At 44.1% G+C, this 23,895-nt stretch overlaps 1 protein-coding gene across 10 annotated transcripts in view; it reads left to right on the forward strand.

Annotated features, from left to right (window-relative positions):
- Positions 1-23,895, forward strand: part of dnm1a (dynamin 1a) — a 501,477-nt gene that overhangs the window by 97,883 nt on the left and 379,699 nt on the right. For all 10 annotated transcript variants that reach the window (XM_051931967.1, XM_028809129.2, XM_051931970.1 and 7 more), the window contains exon 3: positions 20,817-20,966. In XM_051931967.1, the coding sequence (XP_051787927.1) occupies positions 20,817-20,966 (150 nt within the window). The remainder of the gene's footprint in view (positions 1-20,816; positions 20,967-23,895) is intronic.

Below are 23,895 nucleotides of genomic sequence, written 5' to 3' on the forward strand. Positions count from 1 at the left end.
GGCAGGTTAGGGGTAGATGTATGTATGTATGTATTTGTGTGTATCAGCCGGGGCAGATGGACTTCACAGCTCTGGGGAAAAAGCTGCCTTTCAGTCTGCTGGTACTTGTTTTTATGTTTCTGTAAGGCAGTGGTACAAACAGTCCATTTCCCGGATGGGTGAGATCCGCAGCTATACATTTGGCCCTCTTCTGCACCCTTCCAGCATATACAGAGTCCAGGTCTAGGAGAGGACTTCCCACAATCCCCTGTGCTGTTCTCCCCACCCGTGCCAAGTCCTTCCTGTCCTGTGCTGTGCAGCTGCCGTACCACACTGTCATACTGTGACAGAGAATGTTTTCTATAGCGGATCTGTAGAAGTTTGTGAGCAGCCGAGAGGAGAATCCAGCACGTCTCATCTTCCTGAGGAAGAAGAGTCTTTGTTGGGTCTTCTTTACCAGGTGAGATGTGTTCAAATACCAGGTCAGATCCAATGTGATGTGGATAGCCAAGAACTTGATATTGTCCACACATATTACAGCCTCCTCATGTATGAATATAGGAGCATGTTCTGTTCTTCTGAACCTCCTATAGTCCACAATGATCTCTTTGGTCTTGCTGGTGTTCAAGATGAGGTTGTTGGCTGAGCACCATAGTGCTAGGTGTTGTATCTCCTCTCTGTAGTGAGTCTCATCATTGTCTGGTATGAGATCCACCACGATCGTATCATCTGCAAACTTCACAACCATATTTGTGGCATGGATGGCAGAGCAATCGTGCGTAAATAACGTGAAGAGTGCTGGGCTGAGCACACAACCCTGTGGCGTGCCTGTGTTCAAAACCAGTGTGGCTGATGTACGATCTCCAATTCTAACCGCCTGAAGGCCTGTTAGTGAGAAAGTCCCTGATCCAGAGACACAATGATGTGGACAGACCCAGATTATGAAGGTTTTGTACCAGTTTGTCCGGGATTACGGTGTTAAACGCTGAGCTAAAATCGACGAATAGCATCCTAACATAAGTGTTAGGGCACCGCAGATGAGTCAGGGCTGTATGAAGTACTATTGAGACGGCATCCTCTGTAGATCTGTTCCTCCTGCACCCTGCAATAATAAGACTGGTGGATGGTTGAGAATGTGATGTGATGTTTCTTTGGTCTGACTGCAGATGCCACTTTTTAAATACGGAGATATCCTACCATCTTTTAAAGACTGGGGGTAAACAAATAGCTACTGTAACAGTGGATAAACGAAGACGTATGAACATCTTTAGCCCTCAGGCCTCCTTTGTTGACAGTGTGCCCATCATGGTGGTGGCACCTCTATTAGCACAAAGAGATGATTGACTGTAAAGCTGAAGTGCTGTGCCACCCGCACACTGAGGCGTTTTGTTGATTGTCGTCTGTCGTCTGTGTCACTGAATTAGCTCTTGATTTTGCTCACACAAGCTGCTGTTAAATACTTCATTGTCCCATTCACCCTAAGCCAGCTTGTTTTCTGAGTAGTCACAGATGTGTACACAGGGTGGGTCCAAACTCTCTTCGAGGCCAGGTGTGGCACCAGAATTTGGATTCAGTGACTCTCATAGTCTCTAAGTGAATGAAAAATAACAAATTATCATTCATTCATGTTTTTTTATTAATGTCTGGCAGCATCATGTGCAGGGCCGTCTGGGCAAAGACAAGCTTAGCAACCATTTATAACCCCATGAACATTCGGTGGCTCCCAGAACACCCAGAATGGCATTTCCACACTTAAGTACCATGTTGGCAGTGTATGGGTACCAGGTGGATCTATCATCAGGGCGTTCTGGGTGTGTGCCCAGGGGCTGTTGATGCCGAGGGGCCTTTTTATCAGGTACCACCAAGGGCTTGATGAAACAATTGAGTGACCATTGTGATAATAATTAGACAGACATTATAAAGATTTGGGGCAGCCACCCGTATATTGTTTTCCTGGCTGCAAAAGTTGAATTTTAGTAGCACGATGTGCATAGAACAGAGTCTAAAACAGAACTGATTATCAGAGGTTTTAAAGGCCCATAAAGGAAGTGATGTCAGCAAAAGGGCCAGAATCAGAAGTGATGGCTTCTGAGGCGCTGCACCCTTGCAGGATTTCCCGAGAAAGGTCTGTAGGAAACGGAGAAAGACAGTCAGTGCACTCCGCCACCCCCTGGTTGGATGTTTTATTACAATTACTCAGGCCCTTTAGCTGCCTCCTACTTGCACGTGTGTGACACCATGCACAGAAATCACCAAGGAGGTCTAACCTCAACTCAGTGTGGATTACTGCATTGCATGAAACAACCGGGTATTTGTTTGCTGCATTGTTAAAAGTATCATTGACCCTTTGTTATGATGCTGAGTTCATTACGTCACCCAGGAGCCTATGGGGGGTCTTGATATGGGCAAGTATAGGAGGAAAATTACACTAGATGTAAGGATCTTCGACAAAACTTTATTTGTCCCCTGGGTAAATTTGGCTTTTTACAGAAGCTCTTTAAATGAATAAATACATAAATAAATGTACACACACTTTATTGTCTGAACACATAACAGAATGACTAAAAAAAGAGTGAAAACAAATAAAAGATAGCTTCTAACTTGGCAGTCCCAGTCGCAGTGAGGCATTATGCTGATGTATTGCTGTTGGTATAAAGGATCCCTCTGTTGTGTTTCTTGATGCACCTCTGCTGAATAATTCACTGACTGAAAGTCCTCAGTGTGAGTGTGTCAGAGAGAAGGTGTGCAGCTTTGTTCCTAGTAGCACTCAGTTTTGTTTTAAATTCTCTCCTGTGCTATGAACTCCAGGGCATTCAGAGTGCATCCTGTAACTGAGTCTGCCCTTTTAACTAGCTTGTTGAGTCAGGTGGTCCTCTCTTGAAGTTTCGTTACCAGCCCACCACACCACAGTGGCCACTGCAGAGTTGCTACATAGATAGATGGATAGATGTGAAAGGCATTACATGATCAATAGATAGACAGATATGAAAGGCATTACATGATAGATAGATATGAAAGTCACGATAGATAGATAGATAGATAGATAGATAGATAGATAGATAGATAGATAGATAGATAGATAGATAGATAGATAGATAGATATGAAAGTCAATATAGATAGATAGATATGAAAAGCATTACATGATAGATAGATAGGTAGATAGATAGATATGAAAGGCATTATTACATGATAGATAGATAGGTAGATAGATAGATATGAAAAGCATTACATGATAGATAGGTAGATAGATAGATATGAAAAGCATTACATGATAGATAGGTAGATAGATGTGAAAGGCATTATATGATAGATAGATAGATAGATATCTAAAGCATTACATGACAGATAGGTAGATAGATATGAAAGTCACTATAGATAGATAGATACTGTAGATAGATGTGAAAGGCATTATAAGATAGATAGATATGAAAGTCACTATAGATAGATAGATAGATATGAAAAGCATTACATGATAGATAGATAGGTAGATAGATATGAAAGGCATTACATGATAGATAGATAGGTAGATAGATAGATATGAAAGTCACTATAGATAGATAGATAGATATGAAAAGCATTACATGATAGATAGATAGATGTGAAAGGCATTATATGATAGATAGATAGATAGATAGATGTGAAAGGCATTACATGATAGATAGATAGATAGATAGATAGATATGAAAGTCACTATAGATAGATAGATAGATAGATAGATAGATAGATAGATAGATAGATGTGAAAGGCATTACATGATAGATAGATAGCTATGAAAAGCATTACATGATAGATAGATAGATAGATAGATAGATAGATAGATAGATAGATAGATAGATGTGAAAGGCATTATATGATAGATAGATAGATAGATCCTTATTGTCATTGTCACTTTTACAAAGGAACAATGAAATTGAAGGTGCTGTCGACTCAGTGTGAGTCATAAGAGTTAAAAAACAAGAAAAGGAATAGTAATAAAAGTACATTACAAATATTTACAAATTGCACTGGTTGACTTAAGGTCTATATTATACATATAGAGAATGATACAGAGCAGTTTTATTCTGAGTTCAGGGCCATGATTGCTTTTGGATAAAAGCTGTTTTTAAGGCAGTTTGTCCTAGTTTTCATAGCTCTGTATTTCTTGCCCGATGACAAAAGCTGGAAGAGGCAATGATCAGGATGTGATGAATCCTGTGAAATGTCTATTGCTTTTTTGCGGCATCGGGAGGTGTAGATTTGTTCCAGAGTTGGCTAGGGTACAGCCAATTGTTCTCTCCACTGTCCTGATAACCCTGTGGAGCGCTTTCCTTTCTGAGGAACTGCAGCTGCCCTACCACACACAGAGTCCGTAACGTGAGCACACTCTCGATGGAGCAGTGATCAAAGGCAAGGAGCAGATTATTGGGGAGATGGTTCTTTTGGAGGATTCTCAGAAAATGCAGTCTCTGTTGCACCTTCTTCAGTAGCTCCTTGGTGTTGACACTCCAGGTCAGGTCATCCTCCAGCTCAATGCCTAGAAACCTGAACACCGGTACCCTCTCCACACAGGCCCCACCAATGATGAGTGACTGGATGTCAGTTTTGTTTTTTTGAAAGTAAATAACAAGCTCCTTCATTTTTGTGGTGTTGAGGAGCAGGTTATTGACTCCGACAGCCGCTCCGCCTTGTCCCTGTATGCCAGCTCACCCTCCTTGCCTGAGATGAGTCCAACCACCGTCGTGTCATCTGCAAACTTTATGGTCTTCTTGCTGTGGTGGGTGGCAACACAGTCATATGTGTAGAGGGTGTAGAAGAGCGGGCTGAGCACACAACCCTGTGGCTTCCCAGTGTTGAGGTGTCACTTCCCACATTAGAGGAACACAGCTTCCTAAGAAATGAGCCTGCAGTGCCTTTTCTTCTCTAGTTTCTCTGTATTCCGACACCAGTCCAACCTATCATTAATGTGGACCCCTAAGTTCTTGTTAGGAATGGACCACCGCTACATCCACTCCATGAATCCTGACTGATATGCGTGGTGAAAGTCAATAAGCAGTGCCTTAGTTTTGCTGATGTTAAGTTGCAGACAGTTCTTTTTACACTAAGAAATAAAGTTCTCCCCTTGACTCCTCTCCTTTGTCCAATCCCCCTTCTCAATACCCCCCATAAGTGCAGAATCATCTGAGAATTTCTGCAGGTGACCTGACCTGCTGTTATATTTATAGTCGGAGGTGTACAGAGTGAAGAGTAAAGCAGACAGGACTGTTCCTTGTGGTGCTCCAGTGTTGCTCACATAGTCCTTGAGTCACACAAGCTGTGGTCTGCCTGACAGATCAGTCCATCACCCAGGACCCACTTGCATGTTTCTGAGAGGACCCCTTTACAGGGATGGCTGGATGGAATTGAAGGCACAGGAGAAATAAAAAAACAGAATCCTCACAGTTCTGCCAGCTTTGTCCAGGTGAGAATAAACTTTGCGGAGAAGACAGATAATGGTATCCTCCACTCCAATCCTTTTCTGATAGGCAAACTGCAGTAGGTCCAGGTGGTCTACCACGAGAGGACTCATAGAGTCCAGGACCAGTGCTCTCAAAGTTCTTCGTGATGTGAGATGTAAGTGCCACTGGTTCTGTAGTCATTAGGTGAAGAGGTTGTGTGCTTACTTTGGAACAGGAGTAATGCAGGATGTTTTCTACAGCAGCAGCACTTTCTGAAGCCTTGGTGACAGACTGAACAGGTGACAGAGGACATCATAAAGATTGTTAGGACAGGCCTTAAGAACTCGTGGACTGACTCCATCTTGTCCTGCCGCGTTTCCTGTTTGTAGCTTCCTCAGTTGTCTCCTTATGGACAGCACACATTGATGGTCAGAGGTGGACTCTTCACTGGCTCTTCCAGTTGACGTGGTAGGAGTTGGTCATGTAGTAGGCATGGTGTGGGGAGACTGGTCATTGGAAGAAGGTTGCAGTGGGAGGGAAAATCTATTAAAAAATTGGTTCAGGGCATTAGCTTTATCCACATCTCTTCCTAGAACCTGAGCCCTGGATTGCTGGAGCCCAGTAATGATGCCCAGTCCATTCTAGACATCCTTCACGTTATTCGGAGCGAGTCTTAGTGTTCCATTGAAAAGAAATGTTGCAAATGTCTACATTTAGATGTATTATGTATGTAACATGACATGACGTAACATAACACTCTCCGGTCTGCTTAATGACTGAGTGGTTTGAGTGACATGACTGAAGGGTTTAAAATTATGAAGGAATTAGTTGAGTGGATGGAGGTTGCAACATATATAGCATTCTTCTAGGAATGAGAGGTTACAGTTTTTAATTTGTAATTGAGTGAGAGATAGATAGATAGGTAGATAGATAGATAGATAGATACTTTATTAATCCCAAGGGGAAATTCACATACTCCAGCAGCAGCATACTGATACAAAAACAATATTAAATTAAAGAGTAATAAAAATGCAGGTATAACAGACAATAACTTTGAATAATGTTAACGTTTACCCCCCCGGGTGGAATTGAAGAGTCGCATAGTTTGGGGGAGGAACGATCTCCTCAGTCTGTCAGTGGAGCAGGACAGTGACAGCAGTCTGTCGCTGAAGCTGCTCTTCTGTCTGGAGATGACACTGTTTAGTGGATGCAGTGGATTCTCCATAATTGATAGGAGCCTTTTGAGCGCCCGTCACTCTGCCACGGATGTCAAACTGTCCAACTCCGTGCCAACAATACAGCCTGCTTTCCTCACCAGTTTGTCCAGGCGTGAGGCGTCCTTCTTAATGCTGCCTCCCCAGCACACCACGGCGTAGAAGAGGGGAGGTCTACAAGATGATAGTGAGACCAGCTATGTTATATGGGTTGGAGATGGTGGCAGTGACAAAAAGACTGGAGAGAGAGCTGGAGTTGGGGTTGAAGCTGGGCTGAATGGCCTGTTCTTGGGCTGAATGGCCTGTTCTCGTCTAGAGTTAGCAGAGTTACAGATGCTGAGATTTGAATCGGGTGTGACAAGGAGGGACAGGATTAGAAATGAGGACATTAGAGGGTCAGCTCAGGTTGGATGGTTTGGAGACAAGGTCAGAGAGGCGAGATTGCGCTGGTTTGGACATGTGCAGAGGAGAGATGCTGGGTATATTGGGAGGAGGATGCTAGGGATGGAGCTGCCAGGTAAGAGGAAGAGAAGAAGGCCTAAGACGAGGTTTATGGATGTGGTGAGAGAAGACATGCAGGTGGTGGTTATGACAGAGCAAGATGGAGAGGACAGGAAGATAAGGAAACTGATGATCTGCTGTGGCGATCCCTAATGTTTTTTTACTTTGTCATTGTGGGTTTTTGAGTGTAGGTTGTACCCATTTAAAATTGAAATCTACAGCACAATAAAGTGTGCGGAGAGCTGAAGGGGTCTGAAGACTTTTTCAATCCACTGTAATATGCTCTAACTAAACAGTATCTTAAATTTCATGAGGCAGTTTTCTGAATTCAACTGGGAAAATCTAGTAATTGCTAAACCATCTTCAGCTCACTGCAAGAGAGGAAGGAAACTAGGGCGAGGTTTGAGCGGCCCACGTGATCATGCACAATGACTTTTCATGAGAATAAAAGGCACCAAACTGGAGCAGTTGATGTTGCCAACTTGCTCAGAGATTTTTAAGTCAATTGCACATAACAGAACTTCAAGAAATGAAGGCTCCACTAAGCTTCTTATCTGCTTATCCTCATTTGTCTCCCTTCATTCTTTCATTCAAATTGAGCTACATCCACTAGATTAGTCTCTGCTTTTGCCTTTCGACTACACTACCCAAGTGTCTTTTAACCTACAAAAACAGAGATTTTTGGAAAACGTCCCCCAGATCCGCATAGTTCTGAAAGATACCAGCTCAACAGTGCAGTATGAACGAGTGAATAGTGAGAGCTCTGAAGACGCAGGCTCTAATCGCTCACTGATCGGCTCGTACTGATTACGTTGCCCTTCTGTTAATGGGATTCTGCTTATTACATTTTCTTAGCTGTTTTCCTTGCCTTATACTCATGCGTTGGTGGAGTGGGGTGGGGGGTGTAGGCCACAACAAATGACATTTGATGAAACAACCGAGTGCCTGCACTCCAAAAGTGGGACAATATCAATATCACCTCATCATCAGTCGAAGCATAGTAACAGTCTTTTTTTATGTTTTCCGTATTCACCATTGCTATTCTCCATCTGTAAACGCAAGCTCAGGAGAGGGTCTACCATCAAGGGGTTCTGGGTGTATGCCAAGGGGCCTTTTCACCAAACCCCTCCTCCACACCACTGCTTGATGAAACTATTGTGTTTCTGTGTAATGGAAATCAACAAGGGGAGACCCCCACTCCCTGCTTCATGAAACGATCGGGGGACCACGCGATGAAATCAACAAGGGAGAATCTACTTGATGAAAACGATTGATGGACTATACGATTTAATCACCAAGGGGGATTACAAGCACTCAGTGAAACGATCGTGGGACTGCGTGATGGAATCAATATAGGAGACCCACCCCACCACTGCTCGGTGAAATGATCATGAGACCACATGCCTAATTCACCAAAGGAGATTACAAGCAGTCGATGAAACAAACGTGGGACCGCGCGACTAATTCAACCATCAACTGCTGGATGAAATGATCGAGGAACCACGAGACGAAATCAAAAAGGAGGATTACAAGCACTTGTTGCAACAACTGTGAGACTGCTTGATGGAATCAACAAGGGAGACCCTCACCACCCCTGCTTGGTGAAAGAATCGAGGGACTGCATTACTAAATCACCAAGGGGGAACCCAAACCCCAACCCCCCAAAACCGGGATAACACTTGATGAAACGATTGATGAACCATGCAATCTGTATATGTAAAAGCCAAATACCACTGACTCACCATGAGGACTTGGGACTTGAAATTTGGAATGTAGGTTACCCTTGGCCCATATGTGCTCGCTAAGAAACGGTTTTAAAAATTTTGTGGTCCAAGCGCGTTCTGTCTGTATGTCTGTCCGCTTTTCATGAGAGAATTAATTAACGGATTTAGATCGGGTTCTTTTTCTATAATTTGCTTGAACTTTCCGGTTGATTTTGCGACTTCTCTCAAGTACCATAGTTCGCGTGCGGTAGCGATGTATTTATGCAAATCCAAGAGAGTGGCTGTGGGCCTAGAGCAGGGGGGCAGGGCCTTCCTCATTCACTCGCCAGCCTCTGTTCGAGTTGGTCTGCGTCTCGCCATCTTGCCTCCGCTTAACAAGCGATACTTGTTCAGCAGACATTATCATCTACAGATTGTTAAGGAGTAACGTTTGACGTTTTTGAGAGATAGATCAGAGCTCCATGAGTTTTAGAGGGTAGCTGCTGACTGCCACAGATATCACGGCCATGTGCTTTTCTCCCCACGCAGGGAACACTAACCTGTCAGAGCTGAACACGATCAGATACAGTGCCAACGTCTATTGATTTTTAAAGTTTGTCCTGTTTCATTACTCTGTGGGCAATGCCACGGGGTACAGCTAGTTAAATCATAAGGGAGAAACTGCTCAATGTTTTGATCGTGGGACTGTGAAACAGAATTACCAAGGGGGATTATAAGCACTCAACGAAGCAATCAAGGGACCACATGACTAAATCACTAAGAAGGAAACTGCTTGATGAAATGGGAGAGAGACCACACAACAAAATTGCCAAGGGAGATTACAATCACCCAGTGATATGATCAGAGAACTATATGATGGAATCAACTTGAGAGACCCACTCCAGCTTGATGAAATGATTGAGTGGTTGCATTAGTAAATCACTAAGTGGGGAAGCCTCCCCCAACAATGCTCAATGTAATGATTGAGTGACCGCATGACTAAATCACCAAAAGAGATTACAAGATCTCTATTACACAATTCAGGGACTGCACGCTGCTTCATGAAATGACTAAAGGACCACACAATAAAATCACCAAGGGGGGATTACAAGCACTTCGCGCTTGATGGAATCAACAAGGCATACTCACCCTACCACTGCTCGGTGAAAAGGTCAAATAACTGCATGACTAAATCACCAAGGGGGAACTTTCCATCCATCCATTGTCCACCACTTATCTGAAGTCGGGTCGTGGGGGCGGCAGCCTAAGCAGGCAAGCCCAGACCTCCCTTTCCCCGGCCACCTCCTCCAGCGAGTCCTGGGTATGCCCTGTGGCCTTCTCCCAGTGGGACATGCCTGGAACACCCCCCTAGGGAGGCATCCAGGGGGCATCCTGACCAGATGCCCGAACCACCTCAACTGACTCCTCTCAATGCGGAGGAGCAGCGACTCTACTCCGAGTTTCTCCCGGATAACTGAACTCCTCACTCTATCTCTAAGGGAAAGTCCAGCCACCCTGTGGAGAAAACTCATTTCGGCCGCTTGTATCCACGATCTTGCTCTTTTGGTCACTACCCAAAGCTCGTGGCCATAGGTGAGGATAGGAACGTAGATCGACTGGTAAATCGACAGCCTCGCCTTTTGGCTCAGCTCCCTCTTCACCACGATGGACCGTTGCAGTGCCCGCATTACTGCGGATGCCACAACGATCCGTCTCTCAACTTCCCGCTCCTTTCTTCCCTCACTCATGAACAAGACCCCGAGATACTTGAACTCCTCCACTTGAGGCAGTAATGTGTTCCCAACCCAGAGAGAGCATTCCACCATTTTCCGGCAGAGAACCATGGCCTCGGATTTAGAGGTGGTGACTCTCATCCCCGCCACTTCACACTAGGCTGCAAACTGCTCCAGTGAGAGCTGGAGGTCACTGTCTGTTGAAGCAAATAGCAGAGACGAGATTCTGATGTCCCCGAACCAGACCCCCTCCGCTCCTTGGCTGCGCCTAGAAATTCTGTCCATAAAACTTATGAACAAAATCGGTGACAAAGGGCAGCCCTGGTGGAGTCCAACCTCAACAGGAAAAGCAATGCGGACCAAGCTCCTGCTCCTCCTGTACAGGGACTGAATGGCTCGTAACAACGAACCTTATACCCCGTACTCTTGGAGCACACCCCACAGGATGCTTCGGGGGACACAGTCGAATGCCTTCTCCAAAGGTTGGACTGGTTGGGCAAATTCCCATGTCCTCTCCAGGATCCTGGCCAGGGTGTAGAGCTGGTCCAGTGTTCCACGGCCGGGATGGAATCCGCATTGTTCCTCTTGAATCCGAGATTCGACTATTGACCGAACTCTCTTCTCCAGCACCCCTGAATAGACCTTACCAGGGGGCTGAGGAGTGTGGGAACCTTCCCAACCAAAAACGCTTGATTAAATGATTGAGGGACCGTGCAACTGAGTCTCCAAGGGACATACCGGTATGGTCAATGAAATGATCAAAGGACTGTGCGACGAAATCAATAAGGAAGACCCACCCAACTCCCGCTCAATGAAATCATTGAATGAAACGAATGCCTGATGAAATGATTGGGTGTCTGTACACCACAACCTAGACTGGAAATTACCATGCTAAACTATTAAAAGTATGTTGAGCTCTCTGTTAAGGAGATCTGTTCATTTAAGTCCTCCAGGGTCCTCTGGAGTACGGTTAACCATATTTCTCGATTCAAAAAACAGAACACAAAACATGTTTCCATTCCGCTCTTGTAGTTTTTCTTTGCATAAGATTTTGGGTGAGCGTTTACAGTTATTTCCATTGTGATTTGTAGTGAGAGTAGGGAGCAGGTTGAGGAGACCCTGGAGAGGAGGAGATATGCTCTAGAGAGGAGAGGAATGAAGGTCAGTAGGACCACCACGACAGAATACATGAGTGTAAATGAGAGGGAGGTCAGTGGAATGGTGAGGATGCAGGGAGTAGAGTTGGCGAAGGTGGATAAGTTTAAATACTTGAGATCAACAGTACAGAGTAATGGGGATTGTGGAAGAGAGGTGAAGAAGAGAGTGCAGACAGGGTGGAGTGAGTGGAGAAGTGTCAGGAGTGCTTTGTGACAAGATGGGTACCAGCAACATTGAAAGGGAAGGTCTACAGGATGGTAGTGAGACCAGCTATGTTACAAGGTTTGGAGACGGTGACACTGACCAGAAAGCAGGAGACAGAGCTGGAGGTGGCAGAGTTAAAGATGTGAAAATTTGCATTGGGTGTGACGAGGATGGACAGGATTAGAAATGAGGACATTAGAGGGTCAACTCAGTTGGACGCGTTGGGAGACAAAGTCAAAGAGGGGAGATTGCGTTGGTTTGGACATGTGCAGAGGAGAGATGCTGAGTGTATTGTGAGAAGGATGATATGGATAGAGTTGCCAGGCAAGAGGAAAAGTGGAAGGCCTAAGAGGAGGTTTATGGATGTGGTGAGAGAGGACATGGAGGTGACGGGTGTGACAGAGCAAGATGAAGAGGACAGGAAGATATGGAAAAAAATAATTCGCCGTGGCAACCCCTAACGGGAGCAGCTGAACAAAGAATTAGTTTGTAGTTATTTCCATAATATACATGACGCACTTTCAGAGAAACACTCATTTACAGCATCACTATTGTGGGTTCATCTGATGTTTGTTAGGAACAGTACAGAACATTATACTTTTAAAAAGAAGGTTAATTGAAGAAGAAAAAAAACCAACCTGGTTTACTGGTTGATCTCCATCCTTGTCTTCACCTATGGTCATTAGCAGTAGGTAATCACCAAAAGAATGAGACTGCGGGTACAAGCAGCAAAAATAAGGTTTCTTCATGGGGTGGCTGGGCTGACACTCCATGATAGGCTGAGAAGCTTGGTGATTCTGGATGGCCTCAGAGTAGAGTTGGTGCTCCTCCAGATTGAAAGAAGCCATTTGAGGTGGTTTGGGCATATCATAAAAATGTCCACCCCCAAGGCGGAGTCTCCTTAGAGCTTCTCCAGGCACATCCCACTGGTCAAAGGCTTTGCAGGAGACACTGTGGAGGGATTATATCTCTCAGCTGACTTGGGAACACCTTGGAAGAGCTGGAATCTGTGGCTGGAGATGGGGAAGTCTGGGCTGACCTGCTTGGCCTGTTGCTACTGCAACCCTCACCATGAAAAGTAGCTCAGAAAAAGAGATGAGATAAGTAAGACGGGTAGATAGATTGTAATAAATAATATGTTGGCTAAACGTCCTCAGTGCTTGTCTATTGGAGAGATGATGTGCAGCATTGTTCATAATGTCACTTAGTTTTGTCTTCATTCTACTACCTCCAGTAGGTCTATGCATGATAATGTATTCTGGACTGGTGGTCCATTCATTGTTAGTTCCTGCTTTGCATCCAATGCAGTCAAGATAGACTCCAGCTTCCCAAGACCCTGAACTGAACTAAGCAAGTTTGAAACTGTTGAAAAATCGAATATGGGTAATATTTAGTCACTTTTTTTTTAACTCTTTCAGGGCGGATATCGACTTTTGTCAACAGGAGGGGCTAATGGCGGTAATGAACTGTACACAGTGACAAACCTATATTTTTGTTCCACTCTTGTTTGCTAGAAGGAACATTAGCTGTGTTGGTTTGACCAAGGTTCCCTGCGCTTGCGTGAGTAGAGAGGATCAAATGACAGCAAACATGGAATCAACATCTGGCGAGAGATAGAAGCAAATGTGTAAAGCAAAATACTCCATGGACAACGTTTTGCATATTATCGTTGAATTGGACTCTGACTTGTCAGACTCCAATGTTGATACCAGTGATCAAAAGTGAATGTGAGGTACTAGCATCACCTTATCGATCCCCAGCTGATTGTGGTGCAGGTTTGTGCAGCTGACGTGCCATCAGCAATGTTTGCCTGGGAGGACCACCACCTACAATACAAACCAGACCACATTGCACTGCGACTGCCACTGTTGCCCCCATCCACCCCCCACCACGTGAAGACAGCCACAAGAGAAGGTGTACTGGTATCCACTGCATGAAGCAACAGATGTTTTATGTTGATTTATGTGTGAAACCATTGCTTTGTGTATGTGCTTTTCTAAAAACTGTGTTTTTTGGAAGAAAATATTCAGCCCTCAAAGAGTTAAGGTAAATGTGCAAATACACCCTATGTGTAGCACAAATGGAGGGCCAGTTGCATGTCCATGTTGGTGCAGGTCAAGCTGTCGTCTTCTGGCTAACCCTCATTGTTCATTATGTGGAGTTCTTTGCAGATGTACATAGCCACAGACAATGTCTTATTGTTCTTTTTCTGTTGATATAGCACTTCTTTTTATTGAAACCTTTATTACTCTTTACAATTTGACCTTAACCCTCAGACGTGGTGGTGCTGATTTGATCGTTTTTTTGCATCACTTGAAGTTTGTGGCTTGTGTCTGAGCTTTGATCTGCAGTGTGGCGTGTAGATTTGGTTTGCCAGCGGGGGTTCCCCATAATTACAGCCCCCTTCAGACACCTCCGGCCCTATTCAGTTCAGTTTACTTCTCTCCTTTTCCACCATTTCATTCCCCTCTTCTTCAGAGCTTGCTCCACAGCATTCAGCCATCTCTTCCTTGGCCTGCCTGTCTAGTGGTGGACCTCCCTTCTTGCTTTATTTCAGAGACCTTCAGAATGTACTGAGACCCTTACACTATATATTTAGGGATGGATAATAATGAATAATAATAATATTTTTTTACATTTATATAGCACTGTTCACACTACTCAAAGTGCTTTACATAATGAGTGAGTAGCCACTTCAACCACCATTAATGTGTAGCACCCACGTGGAGGATGTGATGGCAGCCATTTTTGCACCAGTACACTCACCACATGTTAGCTCTTAAGTGATGAAGTAGTGAGAGAGAGAGTCAATTGGAGACAGGGGGTGATTAGGGGGGCAGAATGACTAGGCCATGGTGGGCAATTTAACTAGAACATTGGGATACACCCTGCTGTTTACAAAAAGGATGCTCAGGGATCATTTATGACCACAGAGAATCTTCGTTTTTACACCCCTGTTGTCACTGAAACTGCCCTAAGGTGGTTTGAGTCCTAAGTTTTGGGCAGATCCTACCATGTAACTTGGTGAGGAGAGATGTCACAGGTGCACCGGGCAAGCACGGAGGTCCTGTGAGGATCAGTGCTATACCCTTTCCTCTTCTCTCTATATACTCCTCCTCCTCACTAGTTCCTGTCATCCAGTCTTATGGTTTCTCCTGTCACTTTTATGCTGTTATGCTGTCGGTGTCGGCGAGAATCTCTGCATGACTCACTGATATTGCAGCCTGGATGACAGAGCACCAAAGAGCACCATCTCCATGTCAGTCTGGCAAAGATGGATCTTCTTATTATCCCAACTCATCTGTATGTTAAGCACCCCATCTCTGTTCAGCATGACTCATCACTAACACCTGTCAAGTCTGTGCGCAACCTCAAGATGGTGATTAACGACCAGCCGTCCTTCACAGACCATGTTGCTGCAGTCTCACCGATCTTGCAAGTTCACTCTATACAACATCTACAAGATCCGATGGCATCTGATGGGAGTATGCAGCACAACTCCCAGTCACATCTGGACTACTGTATCTCCCTGCTGGCAGGAGTATGTTGTGTGTCTAGAAGCCACTGCAGTTGATTCAAATTGCAGTGGCACATCTGGCATTCACCTCACTGAGGTGGGCACATGTCACTCCTCTTTTCAGATCACCACATTGGCTCCCTGTGGCAGCTCCTATTAAGTTCAAATTCCTGATGCTTGTTTACAGAGTAGTCCACGGGTCTGCACCTGTATATATGGAGACCTTAGTGGGGTCCATCTCTGTCTGGCACCAAAATCTGAATCCAAACTCTTTTCATACAGTATGTAGCTCCTGGATGGTGTAACAAGCTGCCCACATCCATTCTGAATTTTGACTCCCTCAAAGTGTTTGAAAGCCCCCTTTATGCAGTGAATTTCTGTCTAGTGAATATTAGTTGTTTGACTTTTGTATTTTGTCCTGACCTCTTCACTTGTGATTTCACTTTGTAATGTTCTCCAGACTGATGTGCACTTGGTTATGTTGACTTTATTTTGTAAGTTGCTTTGGAATAAAAGTGTCTGTTAAGTAGGTAAGTGGAAATGTATTGTTGTCAGTCAGAACAGCATTAGCTGGAGATCAATTCATGAGGCCAGCCATTTTGTGAAATCCATTTACACTGATCAGGTTTGTGCTCAGTTCCACATGCAGGTTGACCTCTTTACGCTTCCTCTTACTGATGTTTGTGAGCACCTTGTCATTTAGGTTCACCATCAACGCCTTGATGATGGCAAAAACACAACTCATGGTTGCAGAGCTGCTGAAGGCCCTGTGTGGCTCTGACTGCAGTGCCATCTAGTGTTGCCTTGGTGTATTTCCTCTGCTCTATCTTTTGGAAGGCTCCTTAATGTTGGTGATAATAAGAATATTCATTCTTCCATTATTAAATCTTTTCAATCCTGTTCACAGGCATAGGAGAAAATTAAAACAAAACACATCTTCATTTTCGGCAGCATGGTGGTGCAGCTAAGTGCTGCTGCCTCATGGATCCAATGCCCCGGGTCCAAATCCTGAACCTGAAGTTTTTGTCTGTTTGGAGTTAATGTGTTCCCCTTTTATTTGTATGGTTTTACTTCTTACTCCCCCAAAAGTGTCCAAGTTAGACGGTGATCCCAATGAACTCCCTGTGCGTGGGCTTTGTGACACGCCAGGTTAGGCTTTGGCCCGCTGGATTAGAGTCATGTGAAAAAGTAAATACACCCCAAGGAAATTGATGACTTTGTCAACATATATGAAGCAAACAGTAGATCTTCACACAAGTGGTGTCTACAGATAAAGGTGACATACTTGAACAGAACACATCAATTTGACGTTCATGCTCATAATCTGAATAAACAAACATGCTGATTTGTCACATGGAAAAAGTAAGTCCACCCCTACATGTATCACCACTTCAGATCAGATTACAATCAGATGTTCCAGATGAGGTGCCAATGATTCAGAACCACCTCAGGGAATCTGCAGGTGGGGACAGGACTCGTCTTATTGAAATCTCAGATGTTGATGTATCTGGTGTTCTCTTTGCAATTGACGCGTGTGGTGTCTTCATGCCAGGCTCAGAAGAGCTCAGAAAGAAGGTTGTGGATGACTAGGAGCCTGGCAAGGGATTTCAGAAGATCACCAAATGGTTCGAAATCCATTATTCCACTGTAAGGAAAATCAACTACAAGTGGTGTCGATTTCAAACGACTGCTAATTTCTCCAGGACTTGATCAGCCCAACAAACTCAGCCACAAGAGCTGACTGTTTGATACTTAAGGGAAGTCTCTAAACGTTCATCTGCAGGTAACTCTAGAAACAATTGGTGTCAAAGTGCATACGTCAACAATCAGCAAGAGACCGGACAAATGTGACCTGCTTGTCAGGTGTGACAAGGAAAAACCTTTGCTGTCCAAAAAGAACTTTAAATCAAGTTTTGTCTTTGATCATCTTGGTAAAAACCAGAAATTCTGGAACAATGTGCTCTGTGGACAGATGAATCAAAGAGAGGATTGCCTGGCCACAGTAACACACTCGCATTAGAGTTCGAAAGGATTCTCTGGTTCAAAATGCAACACCACCTTCCGGGGACATCTGCTCCTATACTAGTCTGGTCTGGAAGGGTCGGGGGCTCCTCTGGTTCAGTTATCTTCATTGGGCATCTTCTTAGCACTGTGAGGGGGAAATAGTCAACAGTACCGTTAGCGATGGTATCCCCTCTCATCTTGGAGTGGTGAGCCCAGAAGGCGATCCTCTAGCATACATGAGTGACAAAGCACTGTTTGCACGAAGATCTGCTGTTTGTCTGTTCAAATATGTAGAAAAAGTCAGCAGTTTCCTTGGGGTGCACTTACTTTTTCACATGACTGTAAGTGGGTCTAAGAATGAAGTGAAATGTAATGAATGTTATGTTACATCTTGGAGAACGTAGAAAATCACAATACCCGATACCAATGCTCTATAAAGACAGGTATGGACCACAATTCAAATGTTGGACTCTGACGGTGTGAGCTTTAACTACTCTGCCACCCACATGCATGGATTATCAAACTCATCTCATCTTTGGCCGTGATGCGGGAGATTATTTTGCAAGCATTGGGTACAAGGTGGGAGGCCAAGCTGCTTAAATCAGCGGTGACTCATTCAGTCAGGACACTATGGCCACCCCTCAGCACACGGATGACAACAACATCTGTTACACAGATTCTGTCAAGTGTTACTGGTGAACATGGTGGTACAGTTGGTTACTGTTATCACCTCACAGCTCCACATGAGGGCGTTCAAGAGCTGGTTACGGTTTCTGTGCAGTTTATATGTTTGTCAAGTGTGCACTGACTCAGCATGACACAGCAGAGATTTTAAATGGTCAGGAGCGGTAGACGAGATGTAGTTAATGAACAACAGGCAGAAGAGACAGAGTCTAGACGTCTAGAAAATGGAAAAATAGGGATATCAAAATAAAGTAACATGCACCAACACAGGAATTGTAATATTGGATGTTCTGGTGTAGAATGTGCTGGTGCTTTGGATGACATCATGTTTTGTATTCTGACTCAGGAGAGATGGAGAATAAAAGAAGATTAGTGTGATGGACTGGAAGCCAAAGTAAGGGATAGTCAGGAAGGGAGCTGCAAAGGAGCTATATAAATAAAATGTATTATTATTATCTTCAGAATATGGATATGGATGGACACTGTGGAGGTAGGTGCACCAGAGCATTGGATGGGTGTGCTGGGTGGGGAAGCAACCTGACCAGAGTAGGTTGGCAGTCCCTTTCTCAGTTGGGAGGCTACCTACTATGGGCAGATCATTCCTCCATATACTGGCTGGCAGCATCCCTTCTGTTAGGCCCCAGTATGGAAGTCCACAGGGTATCATGGGAGTTGTGGATCTATGGAGCTGCCCTGTTGGCTTCTATGCTGTTGGGAACTAAAGGCTGAGTGACCAGAATTAATCCAGAGTATTAAAAAAGAGCCCCCCACTTGCCCCAGTGACCAACTTCTCTTCTTCTGGTTACAAATTTCAGACCCTTGCTATTACTTCTAGCAGAACACAAAACTCCAAAAGGCAAACAATGAATCCCAAGGAACTCGCTTTCTCTCTTACAATTACACTAATTTCTTTGAGATTGCAAATTTCTTTTGTCAAGTGTCTCTGGGTTGAAGAACTTGAGCTACGACTTTTCAGTTTGATTTAGGGTTTCGTTTTTGGTTTTTGATGCGTTTTGATCTTTTGGTACTGAACGTTTGTTTTGACTGCAGTGGATTCAGAAAGGATTCAGACCCCTTCACATTCTGCACACTTCATAGGTTGTAGATTTAATTTTAAATGGATAAATTTGCAATTTTGTCCATCAATCTACACCCAATAACCCGTAATGAAAGTCAAAGCAAATTTTCTAAAAACCAAAAACTGAAATCTCTCATTTCTAGAAGTTTTCACACCTTTAATTCAGTACTTTACATATGCACGTTTGGTAGCAATTCAGCCTTCTCGTGTTCTTGGATCTCTCTGAGCTTTGCACAAATTGATTTGGGCAGCTTGTCTTATTCATCCCAGCAGATCCTCTCATGCTGTGTTAGATTGAATGGAAGTGTCTGTAAACTGCCATCTTCAGGTCTATCCACACATGTTCTACTGGACCTAAGTCTAGGCTTTGGCTGGGCCACTCAGGAACACTCAATAGACTTGCCCTGAAGCTACTGGAGTATCTTCTCTGTGTGCTTCAGGCCATCATCACGCTGAAAGGTGAACCGTCACCCCAGTCTGAGGTGGTGTGTCAAGAACTTAACTGTATTTGGCTGCATTCATCTTTCCCTCAGTTCTGACCAGTCTCCCTGTCCCTGCAGCCCCATAGTATGATGCTGCCACCAACATATTTCACTGTAGGGATGGTATCAGGCAGGTGATGAGCAGTGCCTCGTCTCAAGCAGACATAGTGCTTGGAGTTCTGCTCAAAGAGTTAATTTTTTGTCTCATCAGACCAGAGAATCGTTCTCGTCATGGTGTCAAAGTCGTTTAAACTGTCATATGCCTTTTGCTTAAGAGTGACTTCTGTCTAACCACTCTACCCTAAATGCCTGATTGATGGAGAATGCTGATATGGCGGTCCTTCTGACAGGCTCCCCCATCTCAGCAGGGGACCTCTAAAGTTCTGTTTGAGTGACGATTGGTTCTTTGTCACGTCCCTGACCAAGGTCTTTCTTGCCCAGTTGGGAAGAGTCCTGGTTGTCTCAAACTTCCTTCTTCCATTTTACAACTCTTTGATCCCCTTGTCCTGTTCTATGCCTCACCACAGTTTGATCATGGAGGTCTGCAGGGAATTCCTTGGACTTCATGGCTTGGTTTATGTCCTGACATGCTGTGTGTGTTGTGGGACTTCATGTCCAGAGGTCCACGTTTGCCTTTCTAAACAATGTCCCATCAGTTCAGTCTACCACAGGTGGATTCCAATCAAGTTCTAGAAACATCTCAAGGAGAATTTAAATCAAACAGGAGGCATCTGAGCACAGTTTGGAGGGTCACAGCTTAAAGGTCTAAATACTTCTGGGAATGAGTGACTTCAGTTTTTATTTTTGAATACATTTACCAACATTTCTGTAAACTTGGTTTCACTTGGTCATTATGGGTTATTGAGTGTAGATTTATGGACAAAAGCGTTTAAAGTCAAATCTACAACACTAAGTGTGCAGAAAGTAAAGGAATCTGAAGACTATCTGAGTCCACTGTAGGTCTCATCTTCTTGCCCCTTTTCTATTAAATCTGCCCAACCCCAGCTGTACTAATTTCTACTCCTTCATGACTTTTAGCTGCCATTATCTTCTAGCTTCCTCTTGGACTTACTTTCAGGGTGAGTGCCATTTGTTAGAAATGCACAAAAAAACACACGTGACATGTTTGTTTCCTCCCTTTCAGAGTATGCCGAGTTCCTGCACTGTAAAGGAAAGAAGTTCGTTGACTTCGAGGAGGTACGGCAGGAGATCGAAGCTGAAACCGACCGCATCACAGGAAGCAACAAGGGCATCTCCTCTGTCCCAATCAACCTGCGAGTTTATTCTCCACATGGTGAGTAGTGCCCCCTGCTGGGCTCTTGTTGAGGTTGCTCTGCTTCCACCCTTCTCCGTCAAAAAAGTGGGACAAATGAGGAGAAGCCACTTTGGGCCACATATCTCTTTCTCACCTTTCTCTTTATTACAGTTGATCAGTAAAAAAGAAACCAGGAATCACAATCAGCGGTGTGAATAAGTGTTTGCCCTTTCCTGATATCCTCTGTTTTTGTATATTTGTCCCAATGGAAGGCGCCAGATCATTAGACAAAATATAATTTTGATAAAAGGAACCAGAGGAAATGTAGAACACCATTTCTAAACTGCTACTTAATATAAGTCAATCCATCCATTATCCAACCCGCTATATCCTAACTACAGGGTCACGGGGGTCTGCTGGAGCCAATCCCAGCCAACACAGGGCGCAAGGCAGGAAGCAAACCCCGGGCAGGGCGCCAGCCCACTGCAGTACTTAATATAAATTGCTAAAAAAAATGAAAGGACCACTTTTGAATGAGATTATAGCATCAAGTCAATGAGACTTCTGGGATATTGATCTGGTCAGTTAAGTAGCAGAGGGGCTTGTTAATAAGTTTCAGCTGCTTTGGTGCACTAGAGGGGCAACAATGAGATGACCCTCAAAACAGGAATGAATGGTTTGACATTTGGAGGGTGGCCACTGACATTTTTCCCTCCTCATCTGTTCTGTTGCCCGTTTTGCATTTGGCTACGGTCAGTGTCACTACTGGTAGCACAAGGACATACCTGGACCCTGCAGAGCTGGCACAGGTAGTCCAACTTCTCCAGGATGGCAGGCACATCAATACCATGTGTCATTGCCAGAAGGTTTGCTGTGTCTCCCAGCACAGTCCCAAGGGCAGAAGGCATTTAATAAGGTGCCATATGAGAGGCTGGGCATCAAACCTTAAAAGGTTCAGGGTGTGCTGTGTAGCTGAATGCAGAGCAGGTTCAGACACAGGAAGCAGAGGGTTATTATGTGAGGAACTTCATCAGAATTGGTAACCACCAGGTGTCAATGCTGGGGTTTCTGCTATTTTTAATACATGCAAATGAACTGAATAGGAAACTAATTGTCAAGCCTGTTAAGTTTGCAGATGATATTAAGATAGGTGGATTGGCAGATACTGTAATTATCACAGAAGGATGTGGAGAGCAGACAGGCTTGGGGGCAAATAAAGTTTAATGTCAGTAAAACTAAAGTATTGCATGTAGGAAGTAAAAATGTGAGGTTACCAAATCCAAAGTTCACCTTATGAGATGGATTTAGGAGTTGTAGTGGACTTGACACTTTCAGCTGCCAGGCAGTGTTCAGAAGCCATTAAGAAGGCTAACAGAATGTTAGGTTATATAGCGCCTTGATGTGTGGAGTAGAAGTCACAGGAGGTTCTGCTCAAGCTTTATAATGCACTGGTGAGGCCTCATCTGGAGTACTGGGTGCAGTTTTGGTCTACTAAAAGGACATAACAGTACAAGAGAAAGTCCAGAGAAGAGCAACTAGGCTGATTCAGGGCTACAGGGGATGAGTTCTGAAGAAAGATTAAAAGAGCTGAGCCTTTACAGGAGATGAAGATAGATAGATAGATACTTTATTAATCCCAAGGGGAAATTCAAATTCAGAGGAGACCTGACTGAAGTGTGCAAAATTATGAAGTGAATTAGTCCAGTGGATCGAGACGGTAACTTTAAAATGAGTTCATCAAGAACACAGGGACACAGCTGGAAATCTGCTAAGGGTACAAACATTAGGATAATTCCTCACATAGAGATGCACAGACACATGGAATAAGTGACCAAGTAGTGTGGTAGACAGTTGAACTTTAGGGACCTTAAAAACTCTACTTGATGTTATTTTGGAGGAATTAAGTGGACAGGGACAGCAAGCTTTTTTGGGATGAATGGCCTGTTTTCGTCTTGACAGTTCTAATGTTCTTTTGATGTCGTCTCCCCTAGTCAATTCATTATATTTTCTCCATGACCTGGAAAGGGAAAAGGCACCATCCTGGGCAGGGTGCACAACCACCCACACTGTCATTCTATAAAGGCCTCTAAGATGGGTAAGGGACCAGTCTCCAGATCTCCAGTTTTGCTCTGTTTAGCCTCTGCTGGGACTCACTTGTGGCCTTTGGCACCTTAATGCAATTTTAAGGAGTCCTTGACTTCAAAAACCTCCAAGTCAAGTACAGGATTGTAGAACTTAAATATCAAAATGAGAAAAGGGAACAAACAGCAGAACCAAGTCATGACACAGTTGAAGAGGAAAATTTTAAAAAAGAATGTAAATTCACTTGTGATCAGGTCTAGCAGAAAATATACAGAGGTTGTGAGAAACAAACAGCAGTGCTCAATGAGGCAGACGATCAAACCACGAAAACTTACACCACGAAAGTGATATGCAGTGGTGGGTTGTCATCTCAATGTGAACAGTTTTTGAGGACAATGCAGATAAGGAGGCACACTAACTTTCACATATTCAAGTTAAGAAAGTAGACATGTGATTAGAGATTAACAAAACTGACTACAGGAGAGTAAATATGGAACATCGTTCAATGAAATGAAACTACTCTTGTAAAACTGAAGCACATCAGTGTAAAACAGTGGTCTCAAACGCCAGTACTGGATGGCCGCAGAGGCTGCAGGTTTTCATTCTAACCCTTTTCTTAATTGGTGACCAGCTCTAATTAACTCCTTTTCCTTTCATTTTAATTGACTTGTTTTTTAAGATTTGTTCCCCTGAATGTCTTCATCGTACCTCTAACAAAATTCAGTTTTCTGAAAAGCACACAAAGCAATAGTTTCTGACATAAATCAACATAAATTGTCTGTTGCTGCATGCAGTGCCCTTTCACGGCTTGTTAGCCGTCTCTGGATGCCACGGCTGTGTCAGCAGATCAGCTGGGGACCCATCACCTGATGCTGGTACCTCACTT

Source organism: Erpetoichthys calabaricus, chromosome 9 (genome assembly GCF_900747795.2).
Source record: "Erpetoichthys calabaricus chromosome 9, fErpCal1.3, whole genome shotgun sequence".
In the NCBI taxonomy this organism is placed as follows: domain Eukaryota; kingdom Metazoa; phylum Chordata; class Cladistia; order Polypteriformes; family Polypteridae; genus Erpetoichthys; species Erpetoichthys calabaricus.